The sequence below is a fragment of the Gopherus flavomarginatus genome, chromosome 3 (assembly GCF_025201925.1).
Source record: "Gopherus flavomarginatus isolate rGopFla2 chromosome 3, rGopFla2.mat.asm, whole genome shotgun sequence".
Taxonomy (NCBI): Eukaryota; Metazoa; Chordata; order Testudines; family Testudinidae; genus Gopherus; species Gopherus flavomarginatus.
Window position 1 is genome coordinate 176,828,918 of NC_066619.1, and position 16,315 is coordinate 176,845,232.

At 40.3% G+C, this 16,315-nt stretch overlaps 1 protein-coding gene across 1 annotated transcript in view; it reads left to right on the forward strand.

Moving 5' to 3' along the window:
• Window positions 1-12,164, forward strand: part of EMCN (endomucin) — a 103,941-nt gene extending 91,777 nt beyond the window's left edge. Inside the window, exons 15-16 of the mRNA XM_050944474.1 lie at window positions 5,576-5,649; window positions 12,063-12,164. Coding sequence (XP_050800431.1) covers window positions 5,576-5,649; window positions 12,063-12,068 — 80 coding nt within the window. The 3' untranslated portion in view covers window positions 12,069-12,164. The remainder of the gene's footprint in view (window positions 1-5,575; window positions 5,650-12,062) is intronic.
• The last annotated feature ends 4,151 nt before the right edge of the window (window positions 12,165-16,315 follow it).

The following is a 16,315-nucleotide window of genomic DNA, read 5'->3' on the forward strand; positions in this document are numbered from 1 at the left end:
TTAGTACTGTGTACTTTTTAGTACATTAGGTGTAATAGCTGGAGACTCCTGGCTTGCTGCAGGTTAATGGTTTTACTCAATAACAACACTTAAGTTTTCAGCTGTGCTATTACTCAAAAGATGTCAGCCTGACACTGTCACTTGGGACTCTGCGGAATCTTTTTTGCAATTAGCCAGCATCTGATCTACATTTCCTATTTATTTCAAGTAAATACATTATTGAATCAAGAACTGTATTTACCGTCACATGATAACCAAGTTCTGCTCTTTATCTCCTCCATCCCCATTCTGATTAAGGATGACAACTGGCTGCAGAAGGAAGGAAACTGCATATCAGACTATAGTCTGGTGCCTGAATTTTGCTTGATGACTTTGATAAGAGTATCTGAATTACTAGGCTGCAAAAAACAATTTTAGTTAGTGCCCATGCTGACCATATCAAAGACAATGCTGAATTACAGTACTCCTTGTGAAGCTATCCTAGTTTTTTTGTAGTGGTAATCAAAGTGCTAAATTGGAATTAATTTGCAAAATGGACACCATTAAATTAGGCTTGAACAAAGACTGGAAGTGGATGGGTCATTACACAAAGTAAAACTATTTCCCCATGTTTATTACACACACACACACACACACACACACACACACACACACACACACACACACACACACACACACACACACACACACACACACACACACACACACACACACACACACACACACACACACACACACACTCTGTTCCTCACACCTTCTTGTCAACTGCTGCAAATGGACCATTTTGATTACCACTACAAAAAGTTTTTTTTTCTCTCCTGCTGGTAATAGCTCACCTTAACTGATCACTCTCGTTAGAGTGTGTATTGTAACCAGGGGCGGCTCCAGGCCCCATCACGCCAAGTGAATGCTTGGGGCGGCAAGCCGCAGTGGGCGCTCTGCCAGTCACCGTGAGGGCGGCAGGCAGGGTGCCTTTGGCGGTTTGCCTGGTCCCGCGGCTTCGATGGACCTCCCACAGGCGGGAGGTCCGCCAAAGCTCCGGGAAAAGAGGACCCTCTACAGGCAAGCCGCGGAAGGCAGCCTGCCTGCCGTGCTTGGGGCGGCAAAATCCCTAGAGCCACCCCTGATGGTAACATCCATTGTTTCATGTTCTCTGTGTGTATATATATCTCCCTACTGTATTTTCCACTGCATTCATCCGATGAAGTTGGCTGCAGCCCAGGAAAGGTTATGCTCAAATAAATTTGTTAGGCCTTGGCTACACTTGAGAGTTACAGCGCTATTGGTGGCTTTATAGCGCTGTAACTCACTCCCCGTCCACACTGGCAAGGCACATACACCGCTGCATCTCTGTGGCTACAGCGCTGCTTGTACTCCACCTCCACGAGAGGAATAAAGAGTATAGCGCTGCGCTGGGATGCCAGTGTAAACAGGGAATAATCTTACTACGCTGTGACTGACCTCCGGAAGCTTCCCATAATCCTTTTAAGTGAAGATAACTCTCTTTGTTTTGTTGTGATGCCTCTGTTTGTTTTGTTGTGAACTCGGGGCTCCAGAGCTGGTTATCAAAAAAACAAACACAGCTAGTGTTTGCTGTGAATGGGCAGAGGCAGGGGGGCTCCTTTTGGAATGCCCACAGCTAGTGTTGGCTTGAAGAGAGGGGGAGGGAGCGGGCTTGAGAAGAGAAGCACCAAGGTGGGCAGGAGGGAGGGGGGTGTCCGTTTCAGCGCGGCTGCTTATCTGATCTGTGAGGGAAAAAAACAGTTGCTGTTTGCTTTCAGTGAGTGAGAGAGGGGTAGGGGAAGGGGTCGGAACTTGCAAGGTAGGGCGCTGACACGGTGTCAGCTCCAAAAATCCACTCTCTCTCTCTCCCCCACGCTCCCTGTCACGCTCCACCCCACCCCCCTCTTTTGAAAAGCACGTTGCAGCCACTTGAATGCTGGGATAGCTGCCCATAATGCACCTCTCCCAGTGCTGCTGCAGATGCTGCAAATGAGGCCACGACAGCACGCTGGTAGCTGTCAGTGTGGACAGATTGCAGCGCTTTCCCTACTCGGCTGTACGAAGACAAGTTTAACTCCCAGCGCTGTACAGCTGCAAGTGTAGCCATACCCTGAGTCTCTAAGGTGCCACAAGTACTCCTGTTCTTTTAACTAATGCAAGGGAATGAGAGAGAGGGAGGATACAAGTAATAGGAATAAAATCTTAAGATTTCAGTAAGGCTTTACAGTTAGTTGTCAAATAAAATTTCCGGGCTAGTATCTATGTAATTCCATTATCCTAATACTGTACCTCAGACCTCTATCTTAATCTGTGCATCATTTCTTTCAGTTTTTGTAGCTGTGCATGATTTATGTGCAGTTGGCTTCTCACTGGCCTCTGCCAATTTATATGAGATAATTCCTACTCCAACTGGAGAGGTGTTGTAAGTCAAGATCACAGGTAAAGTGGGGTCCCATTGCACTTACACCTGTGCAACTGACAACACATATTTAACTGCATCAATTTTTTTCTGTCAATACCTCCTAATTCCCACATTTTCTCCTTTTTATAACAATTCCATCAGTGATTTTAGCAGAGTAGACAATCATGAAATGAATTTTCAACAGTAATTAACTGGCACCGGGAAAATTCATTAGTATTATTACACTATTACGTATATGTTTCAATTGAGACTGGGGTCCCATTGTGCTAGGTGCTGTACAAACATACAGGGAGAGGCAGCTCTGTGTCAGTTGTCACCGATGACCTCACACTCTTTTATATAGTCCTTCAGCATGTTCCATCTCCTACGCCAATGATGGAATTTCTTAAATATGCTGCTTAGCTTTCACTAGACAATCTTGAATCAGCTAAAGGAAACAAAAGTCAGTTTCTTACTGATTTTGAAGGCTAGCTATTTTGGTGTTTCTGGTGATTCCTGTATCATGTTCTTTCTCTGAACAACAGTCCCCCAATGTGCCCATATAATCTATCTAGACTGCTTGAGAACAGCAATATTTTTGCATTCTGTGTCCAGTACTTTCAAAATAATTCACTGTATTCAGAGATTTTGACCAAGACACCTTTTCCCCCGTAAGCCACACTTAGCAACATGCTGCACAGTTTAGTGCTAAATAATTCTGCAAGTAAATTGAAATCTCAGCTGTTCTAACATGCACATGGAAACCAAACCTTTCGACTTGCTATAAAATACGCAAGTCAAAACTTATTTTTTTACAGTCTTGGGAACAATATCTTTCAGTTAAGACTCTTTTTGGATTAATAAAAATCTCTTCACACTTAAATAAGAACGTTCAAATTAGTTTCTTCTGTTTGTTTTTTTTCCCCTGGTGCCTCAAGATATTCAGCAGAGCAAACATCTTGGATCCAATAATTGTAATACTGCTCCTTTTCCTGCTTTCCAATATCCCATTTGTAGGCTTGTCCAGGTGCTCCATGTATATGCTAAAATTTTCTATAGTTTCTTTGAGGCATAATCCGTTCTTATTTCTGAAACAGTCCTTTTATTGCCTTAGTTTCTTTTGTTCAGAGACTTCCTGTGTTCCCTTTTCTGTTCTGAAATTCTATTCTATTCTGTCCTCCTCACTAAATTGTTGGTTTGGAGTAATAGATATAGACTCTAATACTGTGTTTACTAAGGATGTGTAATCCAAATATGTGAGCAAAGATGGAGCAGGCATTGTTATGGTTTATTCTAGAATTCTACCCACAAAACTCCCCACCAGGTGATATGTTAACACAGACAACCAATTAAAAAAAAAACATTGAGGCATTGCACTGTCAGATCAAATTTCCAGTGGATGCTCATTGATCCTGCAAAGAGGACATTGACACCTAGCAATTTTTGAGTGGATCAGTCCTTCTCTGGGTGTCATATACATCACACTGGCTAGATCATCTGTTAGGCAGCATGCCTGGACTAAATGTCTTTGCCATCTAGGGAGAGGCTAATGTAGTCCTGTGTTCCCTGGACCTTAAAGGAAGCAAATTCACTACTAGTGGCAGGGATGAGTCTGGATACTCAGCTTTCTGAAGCAGTCATTATTGCTAGTTCTAAGAAACACACCTCATTTTAGATCCTGAGCCAAAGATCATTTGCATCAAGGGGAACGTTTACACTGACATCAACAGCTTTGGATCAAGGCTTTAGAACTGTCCTGTTTCAGTGGGGGCATTGTGATTCTTTAATAACGTCTTCATGGTGGGTAACAGGGATGGGGTACCTTTGGCAGAAGAGATGATCAGAAAATCTTGAAAAATTTGAAATTCTACAAAAGAAATCTTGGCAAATTTTTTTGTGGAATTCCTCCCCTTCCCCACTTTTTTCAACCAGTTCTATTTGTTGTGTTCCTTTCCACTCCCTATCTTAATACTGTACAGATGGCCAAAAGTGGAGCAAGGTTAAAACATGCAGGTGAAGAAAGAACAAGTGTTTGTGCGGGGCGGGGGGACTGTTATCACCCATAAAGATGTCAGGGAGGGTCCTTAAAAATCTGTGGAGTTGGCTGAGACAAAACTGTATTGCATCTAGAGTTGGCTGACATTTTTGACAGTTGTCTGAAAACAAAAATTGTCACAAAATATTTTGATATTGTTGAACTGCTCCATTTTTCACCAAAAAAACTCTGGACCTTTTATTCTAATATTTCCTCTTCCCTTTCCCTTTCCTTCCCTTCCCTCCCTTCCCCTCCCCTCCCTTCTCCCCCCATCTGTATAGTAAAAAGCTATTGAACCGGTTCCTGATATTTTTTGTTTAGTAAAAACTGGGGTCGGGGGCTGGTAAGCAAACATTTGTTGATAACCATTTCAATAACTTTTTTGATGTTTTTGATAGACATTATGAACTTTTTTTAAAAATCCAAATAAACAAAACAAAACAAGTTTCCATTTTAAACACTTTGAAATCAAAACAAATTCAATTTTTATTGTAAAATTACTTTTGGATTTTTCAACCAGTTCTAATAGAATCCCAGTTGATATCAAGGTCTCTCTCCGCTGAACTCCGAAGATTGCACTGTATTGTACGGCATATATCGCTGCCCACGTAAGGTCACTTGAACCATTAGTTATTCATTTCAAATAGCTACAATTTGGTTTTCAGTTGAATAGAACATACTGGATTCGTTGCACCTCTGATTTGTATTGATTCATGTTTATACAGTATGTAATCATGATAAATATGATACATTTTTACAAGGAAGTTTCAAACTTCACTGTAATTTAACTATATAGACCTTAAATTAGTCTCCTCTCATACACGTGTTAATGAAAATAGGGTGTTCTGGAAAAACAGATATATATGGAACTTATGAGCACTTAGGCCACAATTCAGGAAAGCCTTAAGTGAATGCTTAAGTCCATCCCTGTTTTTCTAAATTGAAGCTACAGAGAATATAGAATAGCCAAGTCAAGATCCACTGTGTGGAGTGGAATGGAGAATGTTGCATGTAATGTAATTCTGACAGGGAAACTGGGCTGATTTTGCAAAGCAGCCTGTGATGTATTCTTGCTGCACTTGTTTCTCATTATGTTTCTGTGCCTAATTAATCAAAATGTACCTTCTCTACATTAGGTGAGCACTCCTCTCAGGGAAAGAATAGAACTCACCAACATGATGAATCCTCCTCACACCTGGGCAATAAATATGTATGTTTGCTCTTTCATTCTGTTTTCTGTAACTTTCATTAATATCTGTTATCATTAGCATGGTTCAGTTAAGCTAAAACAAAAAGCAAAAAATCATAAGCAGAAAAAACTAATGACTTCTGTCAGAAAGAACCTTAAGGCCATTTTGCTTAAACTTTCATGAACTAGAATCACAAATTAGCTGGGGGGTTTTCCCCATGTTGTAAAAGCAATATTAGAATTTTACTCCATTGCTCTGGCCTGATATTTTGCCGCTCATGTACTCAAAAAGTTAAGATTTCTATATGGGCTACAGCTGATATCATGTGTAGCATTCTACTGAAATAAGAGTCAATCCTGCTTTGTGCTGAAATAATTCTAAGAGGTGCTATTTTCTCAATATCTGTTGAAGCCAATGAAAATGGAGGTACCCTGCACCTTGCAGGATGGGGCTAACGAGTGCATTTCTTCGCTTTGACTGTTGACTATTATTTCCTATTGGGTGGAGCTTTACGTTTTTGTATGTGAGCCCAAACTAAACATATGAAGTTAAGTGCCTAAATAAAAACAGCCAGATTTACAGGGGTGCTAAGACCTCAGTCCCACTGGCTTCACAGGAAGTTGTGCACATTTCAGACCTCTACATATTAGTCCATTTTTATTTAGGTGCTTCAATGTGGATTAAGGTGCTAGATTTCAGTCACCCTAAATTTGAGAATGTTGTCCCACGTTTTTGAATATAGGAAAACAGGGGTCTCTGGAGAATCCATCCAGGTCAAAACTTGAAACCCATCAAGGTCTTTGTGGTGGTCTCCAAATATAAAGTCTTTTCAGGCAGTCATGTCTTTCCATCTTTCCCCCCTGTGGTTGTACCCTTGCCCTTCTTTTCACAGTAATCACTTGTCATTTTTATTATATCATATTTTATTTACTTTTTATTAAGGCAAAGTTATAATAAAATGTTAACATGCTATTCCATACATTACTTATTACTCAGGATCCGGTTAATATTCAAAGAACCTTGCTAAAGATTCTGGCTGGCTGGTTAGGGAGATCTCCTACTCTGGGTACACTACAAAGGGTACCTACATTTCTAAAAATCTTTCCTCTTTTTGGCATTTAGCTTGTGTATAAACTTAGTGTAAAAGCTTTTCCATGAAAAGGACAGTCCATATTTTACTATACCACAATTCCATAGGATGAGGAGTCACCTTTTACCACTAATGTGCAAAACAAAGTTTAGCTGCTTACAAGAAAAAATAAATGTATTTATCATGCTGTTTAAATACAGATCCTTTACTAGAGCACTAAGTCAGCAGTCAGTGAATCTCTTAATAATTTCGTCCCCAAACTCTCCAGTTCCTGGACATAGCCACCAGATGTGCAAGTATGTTTACTCTTTCACCACAACCCCACCAACAGAGCACCTCTCTATTAGCAAAAATATAATGGAGTCAAATGCCATCTATATAGCAATTTATAAACATTTTCTTTGTGAGCTACACACATTGGAGACACATAACCCCTTTCCTACATGGACACTGAGTCATCCAGATCAGTTTCTTTGTCCAAATTCCTCTCCCATCTTTTCATCTGGGTTGTTTTCTTATCAATATTTTTTTCCAGTCAAAACTGTATACATCTTAGAAATTAAATCTTGTATTTATTTACTTTATTTGTTCCTGGGCCAACTCTTCAAATGTGGTTCAAGGTCTAGATAGAGCTGCCCTGTGTCCAGTTTTCACAATAAAACATTTGAGTTGTAAATATTGGAAATATGGGATTTTCATATTTGTATGATTTCAGATCAGGCCCCAGGAACAGTTGTGAGAATTGAGTAATCTCAGCTCATACCCACACTGAATAGTCATTTTACTTCCTAGGGGTACATTCCTGATCATTAATGAAAGTAGATAAAAGAGAGGGCTTAAGCAACAGGTGTTGACTAAATTTCTCCAAAGCTGCTAAGGATGTCTGGTTGAATGGGTGATTTTTTTTTTTTTTTGGTGACCTACGTTTCTTTTTAACCCAACAATTACTAGGAATACGTTTATTTGGGCTTCTGTTTTGTTTGAGTTATACCCAATGTTTGGATGGTCTAGTGTTAACTTGAATCATGTATTTTAATGGTGATGCATAATAAGAAGCCAGATTAGGGAAAGCGAGTTCATCCCACATTGTAGGCCATAGAAGCTTAAAACTCACCTTTTGTTTTTTATGTTTCCATACAAATTTTAATAGCGCACTGTCATGCTGTCTAGAATGGCTCAATGACCATGAGAGCTCACCACAGGGCAGACTGTCAAAAACAGGGCAGACACCCCGAACTGGTAGTGTGCTCTACAATTGTTTCTCCACTATATTTATTCTTTAAAATATTTAGGATTCCTTTACCCATTTAAATGTATATAGCTGATAACAATTTACTTTGATCCTTTTGGGACTATGTCCTAAATTTCAGATTTATCATGGTTTATTTTGAAGCCCGATAGCTATCCAAATTCCAAAGCCAATTGATCTGTAATTTCTATCTAGGCTTCTGGATCCTGCAAATATAACAAGATGTTGTCAGAATACAAACTTATTTTGTGTTCTAATCCAAGAAGGCATTTTGATGCTCTTTATCAAGGGGCTGCTTCTAAACGTATATCGCAAATGGCACCCTTGCCAAAGCAAACAACATGGGAGATAACTGGCAACCATGTTTCATGCTTCTAGACAAATTAAAAGGAAGGCATCGATGACCATTAACTAAAGCAGATGTATGAGGATGAGTACGTAGGGGCAATATGCCCCTATAAAACTGATTTCCAAAATGAAACTTTACCAAAATCCGTCTGAGGTGCTCGCACTCCAGCCAGTCAAAGGCTTTCTCAGTGTCCAAAAAAGCAGTGCACAGGAAGAACTGCTCGAATGCACATTATAGATCAAATTCAGAGTTCTTCTGCTATTATCAGACAGATGCCTGTCAGCAACAAACCAACATTGGTCAGGGTGCATATATTTGTACAAGATAACACCTAATCTGTTTGCTAGCACCTTGGCATAAATTTTAGTATCCACTTTAATTAAAGAAATAGGTCTGTAGCATGAGCACTTGGTAAGGTATTTTCCTTCTTTAGGAACGACCACAATATTTGCCTCTTTTTCAGTGAATCTGGAATGTCATTCCCCGGCAATATTATTAAACTATTAAACAGTTCAGTTAAAATAAGGACTAACAATTGCATTAGAACTCTATAATACGCCTCAGAAAACCCATTGGGACCTGCAGCTTTATTGGATTTTAAATTCTTAATTACAACTTTAACTTCCTCTGCAGCAATTTGCCTATCAAGAGCTGCCCCATCATCCTCTAAGAGCTGAGGCATTTTCATGCTTCTCAAATATCTACTTATAAGTTCAGGATTTGGATGTTCTGAAGTGTACCGAGTATGGAAAAGGTTAGCAAACATTTCTGAGATCTGTTTGATGCCAGTCACTAATCTGCCTTTTTATTTCTAATCAGAGGGATGGATGATTTATTCTGTTTCTTTGTTAAATTTCTGGATAAAACCCTATCAACTTTATTGCCCTTTTCATAATATCTTTGTTTAATATATGTGTTTGCTCAGCTTTTCTTCTTTGTGACAGATTAATCTTCCCTCTTATCTCTTTTATTTTCTTATACACTCTTTTTTAGATCCTGTAGAGTTATGTTTACTTTCCAAAACAGAAAGTTCTTTAACCAATCTCTCTTCTTCAAGAGCTCTCATCTTTTTGAGGTATGATGCTATATTTGTTACTATCCCTCTCATTACTGCCGTTCGAGCATCCCCAAAACACTTATTGATCCTTCCTTTATAATTTTTTTCCCATATATTGCTGAACATTTTAAGGGGGTCATATAACAAAGTTCTATTGTACTGTTAGGCCCTTTGTTTTTCCTCTGAGTCCCAATCTTTTAAATTAATATATGCAGGGAGCATGATCAGATCAAGATATCATTTCTGGATTAGGATTTTTGACCAGATTAGCCAACATCCTAGAACATTTAAATCATATAAATCCTTGAATTCGTGAGTAGAAGACATCCAGTTTCTTTCCCCACCAGACATACATCCAGGTCCTTATTTTCTTAATTATGCAACAAATTTGCACTTGCTGCTCTGTGTACATTTCATTGGGATTAAGTACTTTGTTAAAATCCCCCTAGAATAATCCTCCCTTCCCTAAACCTTCTGAAATCCCTAAAAAAAGGATCAGAAAAAGAAGCTTGCCCTTGATTGGGAGTTTACTTTTGAAGGAGCCCTTAATTTAAATTATATCTGCTCTCGGTGTCTATTAGAATTTCATTTTTTTAAATATCTTTAGGAGACTTGGAACTCTTCCCTCATCTCCTTTATTGATCGTTCTGATTTCTAAATGGTTGATCTTTCAAGTCAGCCTTAGTTACTGGGGCTTCTCCACCCACATCCATAGTTTGTTTACTGGAGGGAGAGTTAATTTCTTTTGTGGCCATGTCTTTGTTTTAGGGCAGACAGATCTTTGTACTGGGGAATCTCTTTCCTTTCAAGACACCTAGATCTTCTTATCTTAAATCCTTGTTTGTTGCACCTCTCCCAAGATGGCTGCGGCCACACTTTTCCTTTGTTTGTCTGACCTTTCCCAAAGGGCCTCTGCCAAAGTGCACAATTTTAATTAGCTGATTGGTTGTTGGTTTTTAATATCTCTTTATACTTCTCTGCAGAATGCAGACTGGCCTTTTGAAGTGCAACAAGGAAGATAAAGGCCTGAGTGTACACAGCTATTTGCCATTTAAGACTCTGCTGCCTTAACTAGAAGTCATAACAGCTTCCACTGGAAGCAGTAATGAGCAGCAGTTCTGTAGCGCTGAAAAGAAACCTGATTGCTGTGAGTGAATGAAGCTGCTAAGTTAAAAGTAATATTAATATTTTCAGAGGCATTTAAGTGGCTTTTGTAGTGTACAGAGAGCTTGAGCACTATTACCATGCAAAAAAGTTACATTTTCTTTCTATAATTCATGTATATAATGCAAACACATTTATATTCATACAGCACTTTCTACTACACTGAGCTTTATATAGCAGGACCATAATCCTGCAAGCTGATCCACATGAGTGATTCACTGGTGCTCCAAGTATGCTCAGAGGTCTAACCGCATGGGTCTGATTGCAGGAATAGGACTCAAACAATCAACAGCACTGAAACGCAGCCATTCCAGGGCTCAGGCTGGCAGCCAATCAACGAGCAGCATGCTGCACAATATTAGGATAGATGAGAATTAGCAGTATAGGCACAGAGAGCTAAAGTCAAATAAAATTTAAAAATATACTTCCCAAATGGACCATATACAATTCTGGGGAACATAGGATGCATAGACTACCAAGCAATACATGCCAAAGCAAGGCACCAAAGCCTGCATGAAGATATGGATAGCAAGCAGACAATCAGAAAAAATGAATCTTTAAATAGAATTAGAAAGACTATGTACATTTAGACAAAAAGTGTTCAGATCAAAATGCATAAACCTTTTTCTTACATAAGAAGCAGTTTATATCTCTAGTAGATAAAAAAAAGAAAGCATTTAAATTACAGTACCTACCAGTGAAAAATATATTAATGAGGCACCATTTCTGGGGAAGAACCCATGGTTCTGCAAAGTTCCTTATCGGAGGAGGGAGGGTTCTCAACTCCTTTTGAAGCCAATGTTAGTTGATGCTCAGTACATCACAGGATAGGTCTCAGAATGAGTATGGGTAAGAAACAACAGATGAGAAATGTACAGACGGCTCTGTCCTGCTTGCACTGAAGGAAGTGGCAAAACTCCCATTGGCTTTCATGAGTGCAGCAGGAACAGCTCCTAAACAATGCATTCACTCAGTGTTTTTACTGGTCATTTTTGGGGGGGGTCTTATTGTACAAATAGCCAAACTTGCCCCTGTCCTTCATTCTAAGGCCTTTTGGAGAATAATAGTAAATTCATAGGGTCAGTCTTTGTATGGGCATAGTGGGAAATTTGGTCACTGTGCTCTTATAGGCTGGGGTTCTGCTTGGTGCTCGGTTAGACTTCACCAATGTGCGCCTGATGTAGGCAAATGATTTAAAGGAGCACGTTTTCTTTCATGAATTTGCACATTCAGTGACCAGACAGATTTGGTGAGAAATTACTGCTCAGTTGAAATCAATTAATATTTTATAAACTGAGGCAAGTCCTTGTTCTCAAATGAGGCCTTTGATCAAATATTGCCCCGGGAGAACAAATAATGTGAATTCCTACAGATGTAAGCAATTGAGAAGAAACATTCCATCTATAATTCCAATAGTTTTCTTTTGATTTTGGCACCATATAACAACCTTGTTTGTATGCCAATAGTTGATACTGACTAATCTGAATAGGGATGATAATCTTGAGATTTTTATTGCCATTTCAGATGTGAAGCTGCCTCTTTTGCCACATTATAAAGGAGCTGCCTTCTGAAGTTATAGTTCCACAGGGGACGTGTGGATCAGCTGCAGCTTCCTACAGAATAAAGGAACTGCCCTCTGAAGTTATAGTTCCACAGGGGACATGTGGATCAGCTGCAGCTTCCTATAGACAGGCAGAACATTTGTGTTAATGTTCTATGATTAGCTCTTAATTTCCATACTTTAAATGCCTCGTGTTTTCTGCTGGAAAGACTCTTGTGTTTTCTTAATGGCTACATAACTGGTGTACTGTACATATTTATTATTTCTACACATATTAAAGCAGAGAAACTTTCAGAAATGATACAAATATTGTAAAAATCTGGTGGTGTGTGACTAATAATGATGTCTTTCTTGTATATAGAAAAGTTTTCTTCCCATACAGGAAGGAATATGTTAATATATTTTCTTTTATGCTCAATAAATAGTCTTCTCAAATCATATGTAGTAGATTGCAGACTTGGGGCCTGATCTTTCAAACACTAGCATGCAAAATTATCACTACAAGTACATCCATTGACTTCTATGGGGCTACTCATAGCAGGAAGCACTTCACCTGGTAGTAAATGTTTGCAGGATGGGGCACTTGGAGATAATATCAAAGTGGTTTTGGTTTTTTGTTTGTTTCCATGAAGGGGGCGATTTTACCAATTACATTTTACATTAGATTTTTTTAAAACACTGTAAATTGCTGCACATGGGCCTTAAAATGCAAACGAATTACAAACAAATATTATAGAGTTTGTTTGTTTTTTTTACTGTTCCTTGGGTAGTCACTTTGTTATATCTGCTGTAAGAATATTTTTTCAGATTTAATCTCCAATGTACAGTGAGGACTCAAGGCATTTACAATACTACAGGCTGCATTTGTCAAGGGAATAACAACCGTGATAGGCCTTGTTTCTCCAATTCTGAGTAATGCATGGAATTCCTATTCATTATTTATCAACTCTGGAAATTTAATGATTCCTTCCAGTGATAATTACAGAAGATTTCAATTCAGAAAGCACTTACGTAAGTATCTAAATAGTACTGCTATCTCCATGTGGCCTGCTTTTCTAGATATACAAACCTTTGGAATTTACAATAATTTGATCAATCTCAATCTATTGATTCAAGTTCTATTTATTTGCTGAAATATGAAAATGAGACACACGAGTCTGATTAGTGGTCTAAACACAGGATTGAGAACCAAGCATTCTAATCCTAGTTCTTTCCACTGTGCATTCAGGCAAGTCACTTAGCTCTTCTTTCTAGTTTTGCTGCTCTGCAAAGTGGCAACAATAACACCTACCTACCACTCACAGGGCTGTTGTGAGGATTAATTAGTTAATGTTTGTATAGTACTTTGAAAATGAAAAGTGCTCTTCCAGTGGTAGGCATTATCAGCTTCTTGTTTTCTCTTTGATGAGTCTCACCTTGTATCTAAGACCTGGTCTACATTACGCGTTTATACCGATTTTAGCAGCGTTAAGCCGATTTAATGCTGCACCCGTCTACACAACGAGGCCCTTTATATCGATATAAAGGGCTCTTTAAACCGGTTTCTGTACTCCTCCCCGACGAGAGGAGTAGCGCTGAAATCGGTATTACCATATCGGATTAGGGTTAGTGTGGCCACAAATCGATGGTATTGTCCTCTGGGCGGTATCCCACAATGCACCACTGTGACCACTCTGGAAAGCAATCTGAACTTGGATGCACTGGCCAGGTAGACAGGAAAAGCCCCGCGAACTTTTGAACTTCATTTCCTGCTTGCCCAGCATGGAGCTCTGATCAGCACAGGTGTGGCGATGCAGTCCCAAATCCAAAAAGAGCTCCAGCATGAACCGTACGGGAGATACTGGGTCTGATCGCTGTATGGGCAGACAACTCTGTTCTATCACAGCTCCGTTACAGAAGACAAAATGCCAAAGCATTTGAAAAAAATCTCCAGGCTATGTTGCAGAGTCCACAGCACAGTGCTGTGTGACAAGCGTAATGGAAAGCCAAAGAATCAAATGGACGCTCATGGAGGAAGGGAGGTGGGACTGAGGACTCCAGCTATCCCACAGTCCCCACAGTCTCCGAAAAGCATTTGCATTCTTGGTTGAGCTCCCAGTGCCTGTAGGGTCAAACACGTTGTCCAGGGTGATTCAGGGTATATCTCATCAATTTACTCCCCCTCCCCACCCGTAAAGAAAAGGGAAAAAAATTTTCTTGACTTTTTTCAATGTCACCGTAGGTCTACTGCATGCTGCTGGTAGACGCGGTGGTAGGGCACTGAACAGCAGCATCCTCTCCCCTGCCTTCCCCGGTGGCAGACGGTACAGTGCAGTAGGACTGGTAGCCATCCTCGTCATCAGCCTGTGAGTGCTCCTGGCTAGCCTCAGGTGAGGTTGGCCGGGGGCGCCTGGATAAAAATAGGAATGACTCCCGGTTATTCCCAGCAGATGGTACAGAACGGCTGGTAACCATCCTCATCATAGCAACTGGGGGCTGAACTCCATCAGCCCCCCCACTTTCATGTCTAAAGAAAAGATTCTGTACTGCCTGGACTATCATAGCAACACGAGGCTGCCTCCCCTCATTTTATCTCACTAAAAACTCAGTGTTTCTTATTCCTGTATTCTTTATTACTTCATCACACAAAAGGGGGGACCCTGCAATGGTAGCCCAGAAGGGTTGGGGGAGGAGGGAAGCAATGAGTGGGGTTGTTGCAGGGGCACTCCCTAGAATGGCATGCAGCTCATCATTTCTGTGGGATCTGACATGGAGTGGCTGTGCTCTGTGGTTCTCTGATACACTGGTTCTCTAGTACACTTGCCCCATATTCTAGGCAGGACTGAGTCTATTTTTAGATACAACATAAAGGAGGGAATGACCCGGGGAGTCATTCCCGTTTTTGTCTTTGCGCCCCCGGCCAACCTCAGCAAAGGTCAGCCAGGAGCACCCATGACAGCAGCAGATGGTACAAAACGACTGATAACTGTCATCTCATCGCCAATTTACAATGGCACAGCAGATGGTACAGAACGACTGGTAACAGTCTCTGCTACCTTGCAAAGGCAAATGAATGCTGCTGTGTAGCGCTGTAGTATCGCCTCTGTCAGCAGCATCCAGTACACATACGGTGACAGTGTACACATCCAGTACACATACGGTGACAGTGACAAAAGGCAAAACGGGCTCCAGGGAAAAAGGGCACAAAATGATTGTCTGCCGTTGCTTTCACGGAGGAAGGAATGAGTGATGACTTTTACCCAGAATCACCCGTGATACTGTTTTTGCACCATCATGCATTGAGATCTCAACCCAGAATTCTAATGGGCGGGGGCAACTGCGGGAACTATGGAATAGGTACCCAGAGTGCAACGCTCCAGAAATCGATGCTAGCCTCGGTACATGGATGCACACCACCGAATTATTGTGCTTTGTGTGGCCGTGTGCACTCGACTTTATACAATCTGTTTTACAAAACCAGTTTATGTAAAATTGGAATAATCCTGTAGTGTAGACGTACCCTAAGAGACTCAAAGGAAAACTTTTCTATGAAGCACTGTGAAAGCTGGGCACCAAGTCCACAACCAGTGTGCTACAGACTGCAGCTGAACTTTTATGCTTAGATAAGTATCAGAGGGGTAGCCGTATTAGTCTGGATCTGTAAAAGCAACAAAGAGTCCTGTGGCACCTTATAGACTAACAGACATATTGGAGCATGAGCTTTCATGGGTGAATACCCACTTCATCGAATTCATCCACGAAAGCTCATGCGTTCTTTGTGCTGGATCATCTGAGTGACTCGAGGGAGTTTGGCTGAGCAAAAGCATCATGATGTCTGTACTTTCAAAAGGTGAGGCCATCTAAAATGCGCAATTCTAGAGTTTATACAAAATATTATACCCACTTCATCTTCCTAACTGCTGAGGATTGATAATGGAAAGAAGAATCTATGCCCGAGTTTTCATGTAAATGTAAACTAGGTGTTTCGTCACACATTCTTTATAGGGCAGTTTGAAAGAGCTGAGAAATGTGAGTGTGGAAGATTAATATAAGTGATTATGCAAAATCAGTGTGCAGAAACTGTCATTAAGTGTCCAGATAATGTTAATCTTACAATAAAACTTTGTATCTGTATTAAGAACCTCTCTTCTCTCTCTCTGCAAATACACAATATATAATCCACACCAAATACAAATACTGGACCTGACCCTGTTTTCCTGTTGCACACTGCATGAGG